The sequence below is a fragment of the Oncorhynchus nerka genome, linkage group LG1, assembly GCF_034236695.1.
Source record: "Oncorhynchus nerka isolate Pitt River linkage group LG1, Oner_Uvic_2.0, whole genome shotgun sequence".
NCBI classification, from domain to species: Eukaryota; Metazoa; Chordata; class Actinopteri; order Salmoniformes; family Salmonidae; genus Oncorhynchus; species Oncorhynchus nerka.
Window position 1 is genome coordinate 4128761 of NC_088396.1, and position 15175 is coordinate 4143935.

The following is a 15175-nucleotide window of genomic DNA, read 5'->3' on the forward strand; positions in this document are numbered from 1 at the left end:
CTTTGGCAGCGATTACAGCCTCGAGTCTTCTTGGGTATGACGCTACAAGCTTGGCACCTGTATTTGGGGAGTTTCTTCCATTATTCTCTGCAGATCCTCTCAAGCTCTTTCAGGTTGGATGGGGAGCGTTGCTGCACAGCTATTTTCAGGTCTCTCCAGAGATGGTCATTCGGGTTCAAGTCCGGACTCGGTCTGGTTCACTCAAGGACATTCAGAGACTTGTCCCAAACTCCTGTGTTGTCTTGGCTGTGTGCTTAGGGTTGTTGTCCTGTTGGAAGGTGAACCTTTGCCCTAGTCTGAGTTCCTGAGTACTCTGGAACAGGTTTTCATCAAGGATCTCTCTGTACTTTGCTCCATTCATCTTTCCCTTGATCCTGACTAATCTCCCAGTACCTGCCACTGAAAAACATCCCCACAGCATGATGCTGCCACCATCATGCTTCACCGTAGGGATGGTGCCAGGTTTCCTCCAGACGTGGCGCTTGGTAGTCAGGCCAAAGAGTTCAATCTTGGTTTCATCAGACCAGAGAATCTTGTTTCTCATGGTCTGAGAGTCATTTAGTGTCTTTTGGCAAACTCCAAGTGTGCTGTCATGTGCCTTTTACTGAGGAGTGGTTTCCGTCTGGCAATTGTACCATAAAGGCCTGATTGGTGGAGTGCTGCAGAGATGGTTGTCCTTCTGGAAGGTTCTCCCACCTCCACAGGGAAATTCTGGAGCTCACCTCCCTGACCAAGGCCCTTCGCCCCCGATTGCTCAGTTTAACTGAGTGGCTAACGAGTCTTGGCTTGGTTTTTGTTCTGACGTGCAACTTTGCATTGTGCCAAGTGCATGTCTTATTTTCTCTTTTAAATCACTACTTTCAAACAGTATCCCATTAATAGACAGCACAAGAAAAAGAGAAAATAATCAGAACACTATCTGATATGGTTAACTGTGGGACCTTATGAAGACAGGTGTGTGCCTTTCCAAATCATGTCCAATCAACAGATGGACTCCAATCAAATTGTAGAAACATCTCAAGGATGATTAATGGAAACAGGATGCACCTGAGCTCAATTTTGAGTGTCATAGTAAAGGATCTGAATAGTTGTGTAAATAAGGTATTACAGGTTTTTATTTTTAATAAATTAGTAAAAAAGGTATTTCTGTTGTCTTTTATACAGTTTATACATTTGCAAATATTTCTAAAAACCAGTTTTCACTTTATCATTATGGGATATTGTGTGTAGATTCATTAGGAAAACATATATTTAATCAATTTTAGAATGAGGCTGTAAAGTAGCAAAATGTGGAAAAAGTCAAGGGGTCTTAGTACTTTCTGAAGGCACTGTATATCCTTGCTCCTTACACTAAACGCAAACACAGACAAAATCAAGGACTTTAAATGTAGAACTCTAACATTTTAGTCATTTGTGACCGATCACCTTGATTCAGTCTTATGTAGCAAAATTAGAAATTGTGTTTTTACATTGGATTGGATAAATGCAGAGACACAGAGCTACAAAATGGTATATCATACACTGCATTTGTGTAATTCTGCTTTGAAAGTTGATCAACTTGTAAACCTCACTTTTGAGAAAATTGCCTTTGAATGTTTTGTCTACACCCATTCAGCATCGTTCACATCCTCTTAAGCTTTAGCCCCACCCATCTCTTTAAGGGTTGATCCACGCGTTCTGTACTAGAAACAGCAGTCAAGCACCCAAGCAAACTGGCTAACTTGCCAGCTACTTCCAGACACAAATGAGAGAACAGCTCACTGAACATTACTCGCCCTAGCATAGCTTGTTAGGCTGTTTTTATGTTATCCTCAGCATTGGTGACTGCAACTGTGCTGTCAGATTGTCCTTTCGTATATTCAGAGCACATTAAACGCTCTGGCCAATGAGAAGGGTTGATCTGAGCATTCTGACCTCACAACGGCAGTCAAGCACCCAAGCTAACTGGCTAACATTGGCTAGCTTGCTAGCTATTTCCAGACACAAATGAGAGAACACCCCACTCTGACCAGTTTACTCGCCCTAGCAGAGCTGGTTAGGCAGTTTTCATGTTAACCAGATAGTTGGTGACTGTAACTGTGCTGTTGGCTACAATTTAATTACGTTTTTTTGCCGACGTTTACTGACACCGGCCTTATTCAATGGAGTTGAGTGTTCATAAATTCATCAGTTATTCTGTGCTCTGGCACACTCAGATGAGTGTGCACTAAAATGGGAGTAGATTGCCAGACTAAATTTAGGAACTCACCCAAAATGGTTACTTGCATAGTGGAGTCTTTTGTTAAGACATGTAGCTAGCTAGCTAGCTAAACAATGGACCATAATCCCAACTCATGACATTACTACCCTGCATGAATCTGCAGGTAACTAACCAACCAGGTTCAATGTTAGCTAGCTAACATTATGCTATAACTAGCTAAACAAATGGCTCTGAGATACGGATAATACGATCATACACGTAACGTTAGCTAGCAAGCCAGACAGCTAATGTTAGCTAGCTAGCTAACAGTGCACTTTCGCTTGAATTGAAAATGAATTAGAAATGTGTAATATCTGAAAATACACCTAGCTAGACTATCTTATATATTATACATCATTGTTGGACGCTTCTCCCTGTCACAGATGCCATGGTTGCCCTTAGTTTGAGGATGTAATCCGGAGACAGGTGTTTTCTCCATCTCCTTATCTATCATACTCTGATTCCACTGATTTCAAAACTCGGTCCCCCAGAAAGTGAAGAGCAGTTCTACTAAACAATATATTTTTTCAAAAGCCACGTTAGACAGGATTACCTACACATATTAACCAGCTCAAATAGACAGAAGCGTGCTATATGGCAGACCAATCCGAACTCATTATCTCAGCCAATCATGACTAGCGGGAAGGTTGCCACCTTTTTCTGTGGCTAAACCAACTAGGCTCGTAATTTAACAATTGTATTCATATTTACAGATGGCATTCAAGTTTGATATTAAGGCACAGGAAAGTTCACATATTTCAGAAGGCATTTCTGGCAAAAAAATATTACGTTCAAAGGGCTCTCCTGTGAAGTAGTGACCCGCGACATACGCCTAGTTTCCTGAAACGGGTCACATTTAGCAGACACTGTTATCCAGAGTGACTTACAGTTAAGTGCCTTCCTCGAGGCGACCATTTGGGTTCTGGCCCAATGCTCTTAACCACTAGTCTACCTGCTGCCCCAGGACGCACACAGACACACACATGCTCACACAGTTGTGCACACACACACACACACACACACACGCCTCTGCACACTGTGTGCGAGCTCTCAGCTCTGTCTCCATTTTAATTATTACAAATCGGCCTCTGCTGAACTGTCTGAGGAATCAATCTCACTCTCTGAGATTGTTTTAAACGCTGCTGATCAAAGTCTTTAATTGATTGGAGGAGGCCATCTTAATGTGTCTGCCTGCTTGTTCTCACTCAAGGAGATTGTGCTCTCATAAAAAATCCATGTGAAAGTGTGTGTGTGTGTGTGTGTGTGTGTGTGTGTGTGTGTGTGTGTGTGTGTGTGTGTGTGTGTGGCCCATGGGGATGTGTGAAACTTACTCGTCAGCCTGAAGTGTCCCCACATCAGCCTGAAGTGTCCCCACATCAGCCTGAAGTGTCCCCAGCAAATAGCTACCTTTTTGCGTGGCGGCGCTGACTGTTAAGACCCTTCATGAGGTCACGTGTGCTAGCAAAGCAGAGGTCCAAAGTCCACGCCAGGTATGGGCCAAATTGGGAGGAAGTGGTACTAACTAAGCAAGCATCACTATGTCCTTTACTTGTGCTGGTCTATGAATTCTTCATAAATGTAGATATCAATTCATGACATCTGACAATCCTGTGGTCTCTATGCTGCCTCAGCGTTAGTGTCCCATACTCTTCAGTCAGAGAGAGAGGGCGATGTCAGGAGTTTTTGTCAATTGCTTTGGTGCTATTTTCACAAGTACGTGGTGAATTTTCAAAACTCCAAACTGGTAAAACTTGTAACGCCCAAATATTATATTCAAAACCTTTTATTGTGCATTCATTTTGTTTGGAGACATTTTTCACCACACAACCATTGATCCAAAAACGGTGAAATATCTTGCGAACATTATTTGAATCACCAAGCCACAACATGATATCTGTTTTTACAACCAGTTAATCCAATAGCATTGCCCTTTGAATGTAACATGCTACAGTACTGTAAATTACAGTACATGGCACTGTTTTCACATTAGGCAAAACACTTGCACTACCCATCAAAATGTAACATCAAATATCCGTAATTTTTATCCCATGTGTGATCAATCAATCAATCAATCAATCAATCAATCAATCAATCAATCAAATGTATTTATGAAGCCCTTTTTACATCAGCTGATGCTGCAAAGTGCTTATGCAGAGACCCAGCACCCCAAAAAACAAAGTGCAAGCAATGCAGATGTAGAAGCACAGTGGCGAGGAAAAACTCCCTGTAAAGGCAGGAACCAAGGAAGAAACCTAGAGAGGAACCAGGCTCTGAGGGGTGACCAGTCCTCTACTGGCTGTACTGGGTAGAGAGGAACCAGGCTCTGAGGGGTGACCAGTCCTCTACTGACTGTACTGGGTAGAGAGGAACCAGGCTCTGAGGGGTGACCAGTCCTCTACTGGCTGTACTGGGTAGAGAGGAAGCAGGCTCTGAGGGATGACCAGTCCTCTACTGGCTGTACTGGGTAGAGAGGAACCAGGCTCTGAGGGGTGACCAGTCCTCTACTGGCTGTACTGGGTAGAGAGGAACCAGGCTCTTAGGGGTGACCAGTCCTCTACTGACTGTACTGGGTAGAGAGGAACCAGGCTCTGAGGGGTGACCAGTCCTCTACTGGCTGTACTGGGCAAACCAGAAGAACCAGGAGGAACAGTACAGTACTGACTGTACTGGGTAGAGAGGTTAAGAGAACACGGCCATTAAGGCCAGATTGTTTATCAAGATGTTCAAACGTTCATGGATTACATGTTGTTTTTTCTTCAACTTTATTTAACCAGGTAGGCCAGTTAAGAAAAACTGACCTGGCCAAGATAAAGCAAAGCAGTGCGACAAAAACAACAACACAGAGTTACACATGGGATAAACAAACGTACAGTCAATAACACAATAGAAAAATCTATGTACAGTGTGTGCAGATGTAGTAAGGCAATAAATAGGCCATAGTGGTGAAATAATTACAATCTAGCATTAACACTGGAGTGATAGATATGCAGATGATGATGTGCAAGTCATGGGTTACTGGGGTGCAAAAGAGCAAAAATAACAATATGGGGATGAGGTAGTTGGGGGGGCTATTTACAGATGGACTGTGTACAGGTACAGTGATCGGTCAGCTGCTCTGAATGCTGATACTTAAAGTTAGTGAGGGAGATATGTCTCCAGCTTCAGTGATTTTTGCAATTCGTTCCAGTCATTGGCAGCAAAGAACTGGAAGGAAAGGAGGCCAAAGGAGGTGTTGGCTTTGGGGATGACCAGTGAAATATACCTGCTGGAGCGCGTGCTGCGTATATTGGTTCCTGACTTCCCTGAAAAGTTGCATATCGCGGGGGCTATTCAATGCTAATGCATTATGCCATAGAATGTTTTGTGATGGTCAAGGGAAATCAAGTCTGGATTGAACCAAGGGCTATATCTGTTCTTAGTTCCACATTTTTTGAATGGGACATGCTTATTGAAGATGGTGAGGAAGGCACTTTTAAAGAACAACCAGGCATCCTCTGCTGACAGGATGAGGTCAATATCCTTCCAGGAGACCCGGGCCAGGTCGATTAGAAAGGCCTGCTCGCTGAAGTGTTTTAGGGAGCGTTTGACAGTAATGAGGGGTGGTCGCATGACTGCGGTCCCATTACGGACGCAGGCAATGTGGCAGTGATCGCTGAGATCCTGGTTGAAGACAGCAGAGGTATATTTAGAGGGCAAGTTGGTCAGGATGATATCTATGAGAGTGTCCATGGTTACGGATTTAGGGTTGTACCTGGTAGGTTCCTTAATAATTTGTGTGAGATTGAGGGCATCTAGCTTAGATTTTAGGACGGTCGTGGTGTTAAGTCTGTCCCAATTTAGGTCACCTAACAGTATGAACTCTGAATATGGATGGGGGGCAATCACTTCACATATGGTGCCCAGGGCACAGCTGGGGGCTGAGGGGGTCTATAACATGCGGCAACAATGAGAGACTTGTTTCTGGAAAGGTGGATTTTTAGAAGTTGAAGCTCGAACTGTTTGGGCACAGACCTGGATAGTATGACAGAACTCTGCAGGCTATCTCTGCAGTAGATTAAAACACGCCCCCTTTGGCAGTTCTATCTTGATGGAAAATATTGTAGTTGGGGATGGAAATTTCTTCATTTTTGGTGGCCTTCCTAAGCCAGAATTCAGACAAGAGGACGTAAAGGCTGGTGGAGTGTGCTAAAGCAGTGAATAAAACACATTTAGGGATGATTTGGATGAAACCAAGGCTTTTACGGTTACAGAAGTCAACAAATGATAGTGCCTGGGGAATGGGTGTTGTACTGGGGGCTACAGGGCCTGGGTTAACCTCTACATCACCAGAGGAACAGTGGAGGAGTAGGATAAAGGTACGGCTAAAGGCTAAAAGAACTGGTTGTGTAGTGCGTTGGGAACAGAGAATCAAACTATATCGGACGATTACGTCGGCAGACCAATCGTGATGGATCAGCTGGGCTCCGTGTCGGCAATAAAGGGTCCAGGCCAATTGGCAAAAGAGATATTGTATTCCACGGATTAGTGGGTATACCTCTTCGGCTAGCCGGGAGATGGGCCTAGCTCGAGGATAGCTCAATGCTAACTGGTGCTTGCTTCGGGACAGAGGCAATTAGCCAGCGGTATCCACTCGGTTTCAGCTAGCTAGCTGAAATGATCCGGTGTAATGGCACAGAGTGGCAGGAATCCGGTGATGTGGTGGAGAAAAGCAGTCCGACATGCTCTGGGTTGATATCGCGCTGTGCAGACTGGCAGGTATTGACCGAGCTAAAGCCGGCTGGTGTCCAAGCTAAAGGTGAAGACCGCTAGCCGTGGCTAACAGTGACTACTATCTAGTTAGCTGGTTAGCCTCTGATGGAGGTTCCTGTTATAATGTATAAAAATAGCAGATCCGTACCACATTGGGTGTGGTGGGTTGCACTAAAGTACATTTAGATCGTAGGGGGAAAGTGAGATTAAAATATATATGAAAAAAATGATGAAACCGACTATTTACATGGGACCAGACAAACACACGTTTAACTGCTACGCCATCCTGCAGGAGTCAAAAACAGCAAAAAATAAATGTATTTTTCAGATATAATTACAACATAGGTGAACTGTAATCAAATTAAACAAATGTTTAGTAGGCACTAGTTTGCATCAAGCATGTCTTGAGCATAGATTCTCATCAACCTTGCAGTAAATGTCCTCATTGTTCATGCACCTGGGGAAAAAACTTTTGGCATGGAGAATCAAAGCCTGACATAGGTCTGAATTTATGTCATGGTACTCTCATTGGGATGGTAATCATACACCTTCCACCTGTATTGTAATCATGTATTGTATTTTACACTATTGTAGTGGTTGTGTGTGGCACTAGCAATACCAGAGTTGTGGGTTCGATTCCCACTGGGGTCACATACAAAAATGTGTGGACTCGAAGTTGTCACTTTGGATAAAAGCACCTAATATGCTTTGGCAATTCTACGTTTTTACACACACACACACACACACACACACACACACACACACACACACACACACACACACACACACACACACACACACAGAGGGCTCATGTGATTATTCATCTCCTCAGGGCTTAGTGAGAATCAAATCTGGCCTGATAGCTGTCTCTATGATAAGGCTAATGTGGAAGGCATTAGGCCCTTGGGTAGACCACACACACACACCCACACACACAGGAGGCACACATCCACACATACAGGTGAAACACACATACAGGCAGCACACACACACACACACACACACACACACACACACACACACACACACACACACACATGCTAAGGTGTTGTACATAGATGAGTGCATCATGTTCATTTCTGTGGAAAATGTGCATGTATAAAGAGTTCACGGCAAGACCTCCCAATGTGGTGGGTGGAAGCAGCTCTTAAAAGCGTACTACCTGTTCCAATACCAACATCTCACGCAAACATCCACGTTTAACTACAGGAGCTAAGACAATAGTTTCAGTTAAATGATTCTGATTTGAAAATGACTTGAACATCCGCTTGAACTCTTATCTGTAATTATGAATGATAAAATAGACTTTAAACCAGAGTACTCCCCCTGCTCTATTAAGACAGTATAGGCCATATTATCCCCCAATTCACATGACAACCCTTTGAGGAATTTACAGTGCAACATGAGCCATGATTTCCCCTCACAGAGAAGATAACTGAAGAGGGTGCTGTTGAGTTTGCTATCATATTCATTTAATCACATTTGATTGGGCCGATTTCTGCGTAAGGCATGGCTTATATGCAGTACATTTTAGCTACATGATTTGCCTCTGAAAATTCACAATGGTCATTAAACGATCATAAAGAGTTAGGTACTTTGTTTCATGGAATGGTTTTCAAACCAGACACAAACAGTGGATTATGAAACAATATATTCAAACAATTTCCACATAAGAATGGTTTGGTTGCTCTTTACTCTGTGATCCTTTACCTCTCTTCTCTACATTTACAGTATATGACAGTTCATATAGAGATTTGAATATTTGCTCTATGTCTATGTATATATGAAGTGTTTCTTTGGTGCAGCATTTGTGTGGTAGAGTCCTCTTCTCTCTCCTTCGGTTGAAAGTATAAATTATCTTGTGCTGGTCTAACTACTTGTATACTGTTGCTAACCTCTCTCTCTCTTTTTCTCCCTGCTTCCCTCTCTCTCTCTGTGTTTCAGATCCCCAGCTCAAGGGTATAGTGACCAGGTTATATTGCAGGCAGGGATACTACTTGCAAATGAACCCAGATGGTTCTCTCGATGGGACCAAGGATGACAGCAGTAACTCCTGTGAGTATACAGTCTCTTTATCTATTCTGCTACAGCAGTTGATCCCCAACCAGGGGTACTCCGGGCGGAGCAAAAATCAGTTGGTGGTACAGCAACCGAAAAAGGTTGGGAACCACTGCTACAGGGTCAACAAGTTGTCAAATTGCATACATTCGTGTGAAACTGTTTAGTATGCATGGCCAATACTCCATTCTAAGTTGTATGCAAGTCTAGATATTATGCAAGTCTAGATACCACAGCTACTGTGGTGTCTCATAATCGGCAAATTAAGATCTTTTTGTTTATATATGATGTATGATTTGAGATAAATAATGGTCAATTGTTTACACGTGGTTGAGGTTGATAAATCTATAATTTTATCTGTCCATGATGACAATCTATAAAATCAAAATGCTGAGCTTGTCAACACATTGATTTAGTCTCCCAACCTCACCTGTATTATATAGAAAGCAGATGGGTTCTTCTCTCTGAGATGGAAAGTGGTCCAAGAAACAGTGGGCTAGCTCGAGAGAAGAGAGTATTCTTAGCTCTTCGCTGGCACAGCTTCCTTAGTGCTCCAGGCTAGCTGGTTAATTTGATTTCAGTATGTGGCGCTAACTCTAGCTTGACACTGCTTTGTCTCTGTGTCTGTCACTAGGAGCAGAGATGACACGTGTCACTTCCGTAGACCTACAGAACCTTGTTTATGGATATACAAGGGGCACCTACACATACACACATGATAGAGTTCATAAATAATATGGTATGAAATATAATTAAATACGTGAATATGTTATGTTACTAAAGCAATGATTGGAAGATCAATAGTCAGTTGGACCAAAGAATCCATCCATATTTTATGTCATTAATTTAAGAAACAATATAAACTATTCATGGGTTTCACAGTCATGCCATTGTTATGAACGTTCACTGAGGACTGAGGACCAACTTTTCTAAACAGGTGTTAATGACGATGTTGTCTAAATTACACTACATTGTCTTAGAAATACGATGACATTGCTAAAATAGGCAAATCATTTGTGGAGAAACAACTTTGTCATCATGAACATGTCATCAGATTTACTCTAGATAGATGGCAATGTTGTCATTGACTAGCAAAGTTAGTCAAAAATACCTAGCAATGCTAATGTCAGTTAGCTAAAACTCCATTGCTCTCCCTTCACAACGTAGCTAGCTACGTTACGACATCTAGTCAATATGATGACATCACAGTGATGACAAAAGATTTACCTACTAAGTATTTGCCTCCTTTAGAAATGTCATTGATTTTCCAAGTCACCAAAATTCACTTCATCAGCACCAATTGATAATTCATTGAGTAGAACGTTCAGTTTGACCTCTTTCAACTTTCAGCAATGTAGTGACATGTTGTTAACACAGTAACAACATTTGCACAACACAGTATCAGCCAAAATCCCTATTCCATATTTGCTCAATGCCTCTAAAAACCCAATGTCCATACATACAGTGCCTTCGGAAAGTATTCAGACACCTTGACTTTTTTCACATTTTGTTACGTTACAGCTTTACTCTAAATGGATTATATATTTTTTTAAATCCTCAGCAATCTACACACAATACCCCATAATGATGAAGTGAAAACAGGTTTTTAGAAGTGTTTGCAAATGTATAAAAAACAACAGAAATACCTTACTTACTTAAGCATTCAGACCCTTTGCTATGAGACTCAAAATTGAGTTCAGGGGGACCCTATTTCCATTGATCATCCTTAAGATGTTTTAACAATTTTATTGGAGTCTACCTGTGGTAAATTCAATTGATTGGACATGATTTGGAAAGGCACATACCTGTCTATATAAGGTCCCACAGTTGACAGTGCATGTCAGAGCAAAAACCAAACCATTAGGTCGAAGGAATAGTAATTAGAGCTCAGAGACAGGATTGTGTTGAGGCACAGATCTGAGGAAGGGTACCAAAACATTTCTGCAGCATTGAAGGTCGCCAAGAACACAGTGGCCTCCATCATTTCTTAAATGGAAGAAGTTTGGAACCGCCAAGACTCTTCATAGTACTGAGTAAAGGGTCTGAATACTTATGTAAATGTGATATTTCAGTTTGTGTGTAGATTGATGAGGGGAATAAAACAATTGAATATTTTTCAGAATTAGCCTGTAACATAACAAAATGTGGAAAAAGTCTAGGGGTCTGAATAATTTCAGAAGGCACTGTACGTCTCACATCCCTCACTCTGCTCTACCTACTGTACATCCACACCAATACCAATTACCTCAAATGGTCAGGAGAGCTTATTACTGTGCATCTAAATCAGCCATACACACGCTTGCTGTATCCCAAATGGCACCCTATTCCCTATACATTGGTACAACCTATATGGCTCTAAACAAAACTAGTGTACTATGTTGGGAATAGGGTGCCATTTGGGATGCGACTGCTTAGTGTCGCCGCCAAGACTAGCCCTGTTATTTCTCAATCAGTACAAACAAAATGGCCATTACCTAACAAGGCCAAAGTGTGTTCTACGGCCAAAAAGGACCTATTAAATCAGCCATGCTCCTATGGTGGCTCCAGTTTTTCCAGTGCTACTTCCCAGGTCCATCAATGTTGCAAAATTATACTTTAGTTTCATTGTTTGCTAGCTGGTTAGCTAGCTCTTAGTGCTGAGCGATTAAGCAAAAAGTATTTATTTTGGGGGGGGTTCAGTTATTTGAATTCCATGTATTTATTTTTTTTGTGAGCTCAATTACTTATTTTCTCTAGATAGAATTCATTGCGCCTGTTCTTTCTGGCCATGGAGAGAGGCGGATACACACACAGACCATATGAGACCACATGAGAGAGGAATGACACAACACAACAACGTAAGGGAAAGAGACAGTGAGGTAGCTCTACCTGATTGATGGTTGAAGTAGTTGGTAATAAGCAGTCTACTTTGAAGAAGTAGTAAAATGATTTTGGCAGCCAGCTAGCTACTACTAGCCTAGTTAATTAGGATGACTCATTCAATGGGGAGCACAGCGATAAAGTGAGATGGTTGTCTGGGTGGCTGGTTGCTACTACCTGAGCAGAGATGAGATGATGACTTAAGGAATGAAAATAATGAAGTCATAAAAAATATAAGTTATACACAGCTGAAATATATTATTAAAGTAAAGTAATTAATGTGCTTAAATGATGGTTAATAAATGATAAGCAGTAATGGGAATTCACCACCATCATGGTGCTCTTGGGAATTGTTTTATTTTGTGTTGTTACAGCATTCAACATTTACATTTAAGTCATTCAACCCACTGTCAGTGTCAGGAAAAAGGCAGGTGATGGCTGAGGAAAGTTATGTTAATTAGCTAAATGCGTGTTAATTAGCTAAGTTAGCTAAATTATGAATATAACGTTCATCTGCTGTCGACATCAGGATAGGATTTGAGACCACTAGTTAGCTCCAAAAGTAGTTAATAGCATTGACTGCATGCTGACAGTGCATTCAGAGCCATGCAGTGGCTAGCCACACTACAAACTTAATTTTAACCAGGTTTCTGTAAAGCAATTGTAATGACAGTCCACCACAACATATCCAAGAGTTTCCTGATCAGCAAGGGGTAGTCTGTGTGTAATTTAATTCTATATTGAAAATACTATTTGAAATCATTGTTTATCTATTTTTAATTAAAAAAATATATTTCACCTTTATTTAACCAGGTAGGCTAGTTGAGAACAAGTTTACAACTGCGACCTGGCCAAGATAAAGCAAAGTAGTGCGACACAAACAACAACACAGAGTTACACATGGGATAAACAAACATACAGTCAATAATACAATATAAAATAGTGTGTGCAAATGAGGTAAGATAAGGGAAGTAAGGCAATAAATAGGCCATGGTGGCGAAGTAATTACAATATACCAATTAGACACTGGAGTGATTGATGTGCAGAAGATGAATGTACAAGTAGAGATACTGGGGTGCAAAGGAGCAAGATGAATAAATAAATACAGTATGGGGATGGGGTAGTTGGATGGGCTATTTGCAGATGGGCTATGTACAGCTGTGAGCTGCTCTGACAGTTGGTGCTTAAAGCTAGTGAGGGAGATATGAGTCTCCAGCTTCAGTGATTCTTGCAGTCCGTTCCAGTTATTGGCAGCAGAGAACTGGAAGGAAAAGGCTGCCAAAGGAAGAATTGGCTTTGTGGGTGACTAGTGAGATATACCTGCTGGAGTGCGTGCTATGGGTTGGTGCTGCTATGGTGACCAGTGAGCTTAGATAAGACGGGACTTTACTTAGCAGAGACTTGTAGATGACCTGGAGCCAGTGGGTTTGGCGACGAGTATGAAGCGAGGGCCAGCCAACGAGAGCGTACAGGTCGCAGTGGTGGGTAGTATATGGGGCTATGGTGACAAAACGGATGGCACTGTGATAGACTGCATCCAATTAGTTGGGTAGAGTGTTGGAGGCTATTTTTTTAATGTAAGTAAATGTAAGGGGTGCGTAACTGGTGGCAGGGAAGTCAGACGCAGGAGAGCCGAACTAGGTAATAGCCGGAGCAGTTTAATTGCAAAACCAACGGCATCAAGAAAATATCAACATGGGTACAAAACCCGACACGCACCAGTCAACATTTGCACAAGCACTTACAACAAACAATTCCACACAAAGACATGGGGGGGAACAGAGGGTTAAATAAACAACAATTAATGAGGGAAATGAAAACCAGGTGTGTAGGAAAACAAGACAAAACAAATGGAAAATGAAAAGAGGAGGAACCTCCCGCACCTCAGACTCCTGGAGTGGACCAGCCACCACCGGCCTGAGGAGAGACACATGGAACGAGGGGTTAATACGGTAATCGGGGGGAAGCTGTAACCTGTAACTCACCTCGTTCAGTCTCCTCAGGACTTTAAATGGCCCCACAAACCGCGGACCCAGCTTCCAGGCAGGGCAGGCGGAGGGGCAGGTTTCAGCTCAAAAGCCAGACCCAGTCCCCCGGTGCAAACACCGGGGCCTCACTGCGGTGACGGTCTGCGCCTGCTTTCTGGCGCAGCATGGTGTGCTGAAGGTGAACATGAGCGGCGCCCCATGTCTCATCCGCTCGCCGGAACCAGTCGTCCACCGCAGGAGCCTCGGTCTGACTCTGATGCTAAGGAGCCAGAACCGGCTGATACCCCAGTACGCACTGGAAGGGGGAGAGGTTAGTAGAGTAGTGGGGGAGCGAGTTCTGGGCCATCCCTGCCCAGGGCACGAATGCCGCCCACTCCCCTGGCCGGTCCTGGCGATAAGACCTCAGAAACCTACCCACATCCTGGTTAACTCTCTCCACCTGCCAATTACTCTCGGGGTGAAAACCCGAGGTATGACAGATCGAGACCCCCAGACGTTCCATGAACGCCCTCCAGACCCTCGAAGTGAACTGGGGACCCCGATCAGACACTATGTCCTCAGGCACCCCGTAGTAGAGGAAGACGTGTGTAAACTAGGCCTCCGCAGTCTGTAAGGCCGTAGGGAGACCGGGCAAGGGAGGAGACGGCAGGACTTATAGAAATGGTCCACAACGACCAGGATCGTGGTGTTACTCTGTGAGGGAGGGAGATCAGTAAGGAAATCTACCGATAGGTGCGACCACGGCCTTGTGGAACGGGTAAGGGGTGTATCTTACCTCTGGGTAGCTGCCTAGGAGCTTTACACTGGGCACACACCGAGCAGGACGAAACATAAACCCTCACGTCCTTAGCCAAAGTGGGCCACCAGTGCTTCCCACTCAGACAGCGCACCTTCCGACCGATGCCTGAATGACCAGAGGAGGGTGACGTGTGGGCCCAATAGATCAGCCGGTCACGGACAGCAGACGGAACGTACAGACGCCCAGCGGGACACTGGAGGGGAGTGGGCTCTGCACATAGCGCCTGCTCAATGTCCAAGACCAGCTTCCACGCTACCTGCGCCATCAGGCAGGAGGCCGGAAGTATGGGGGTGGGATCCATAGGCCACTCCTCTGTGTCATACAGCCGGGACAGTTCATCTGCCTTAGCGTTCTGAGAACCTAGTCTGTATGAAAGGGTGAAAACAAAATGTTTGAAAAACATGGCCCACCTTGCCTGGTGAGAGTTCAGTCTCCTCGCCGCCCGGATGTACTCCAGATTGTGGTGGTCAGTCCAGATGAGAA

The 15175-nt window shown here is 43.4% G+C and overlaps 1 protein-coding gene across 2 annotated transcripts in view; it reads left to right on the plus strand.

Moving 5' to 3' along the window:
- The window catches only part of fgf14 (fibroblast growth factor 14), a 301770-nt gene that overhangs the window by 224588 nt on the left and 62007 nt on the right, over nucleotides 1-15175 (plus strand). For both annotated transcript variants that reach the window (XM_029650224.2, XM_029650921.2), the window contains exon 2: nucleotides 8933-9043. In XM_029650224.2, coding sequence (XP_029506084.1) covers nucleotides 8933-9043 — 111 coding nt within the window. The remainder of the gene's footprint in view (nucleotides 1-8932; nucleotides 9044-15175) is intronic.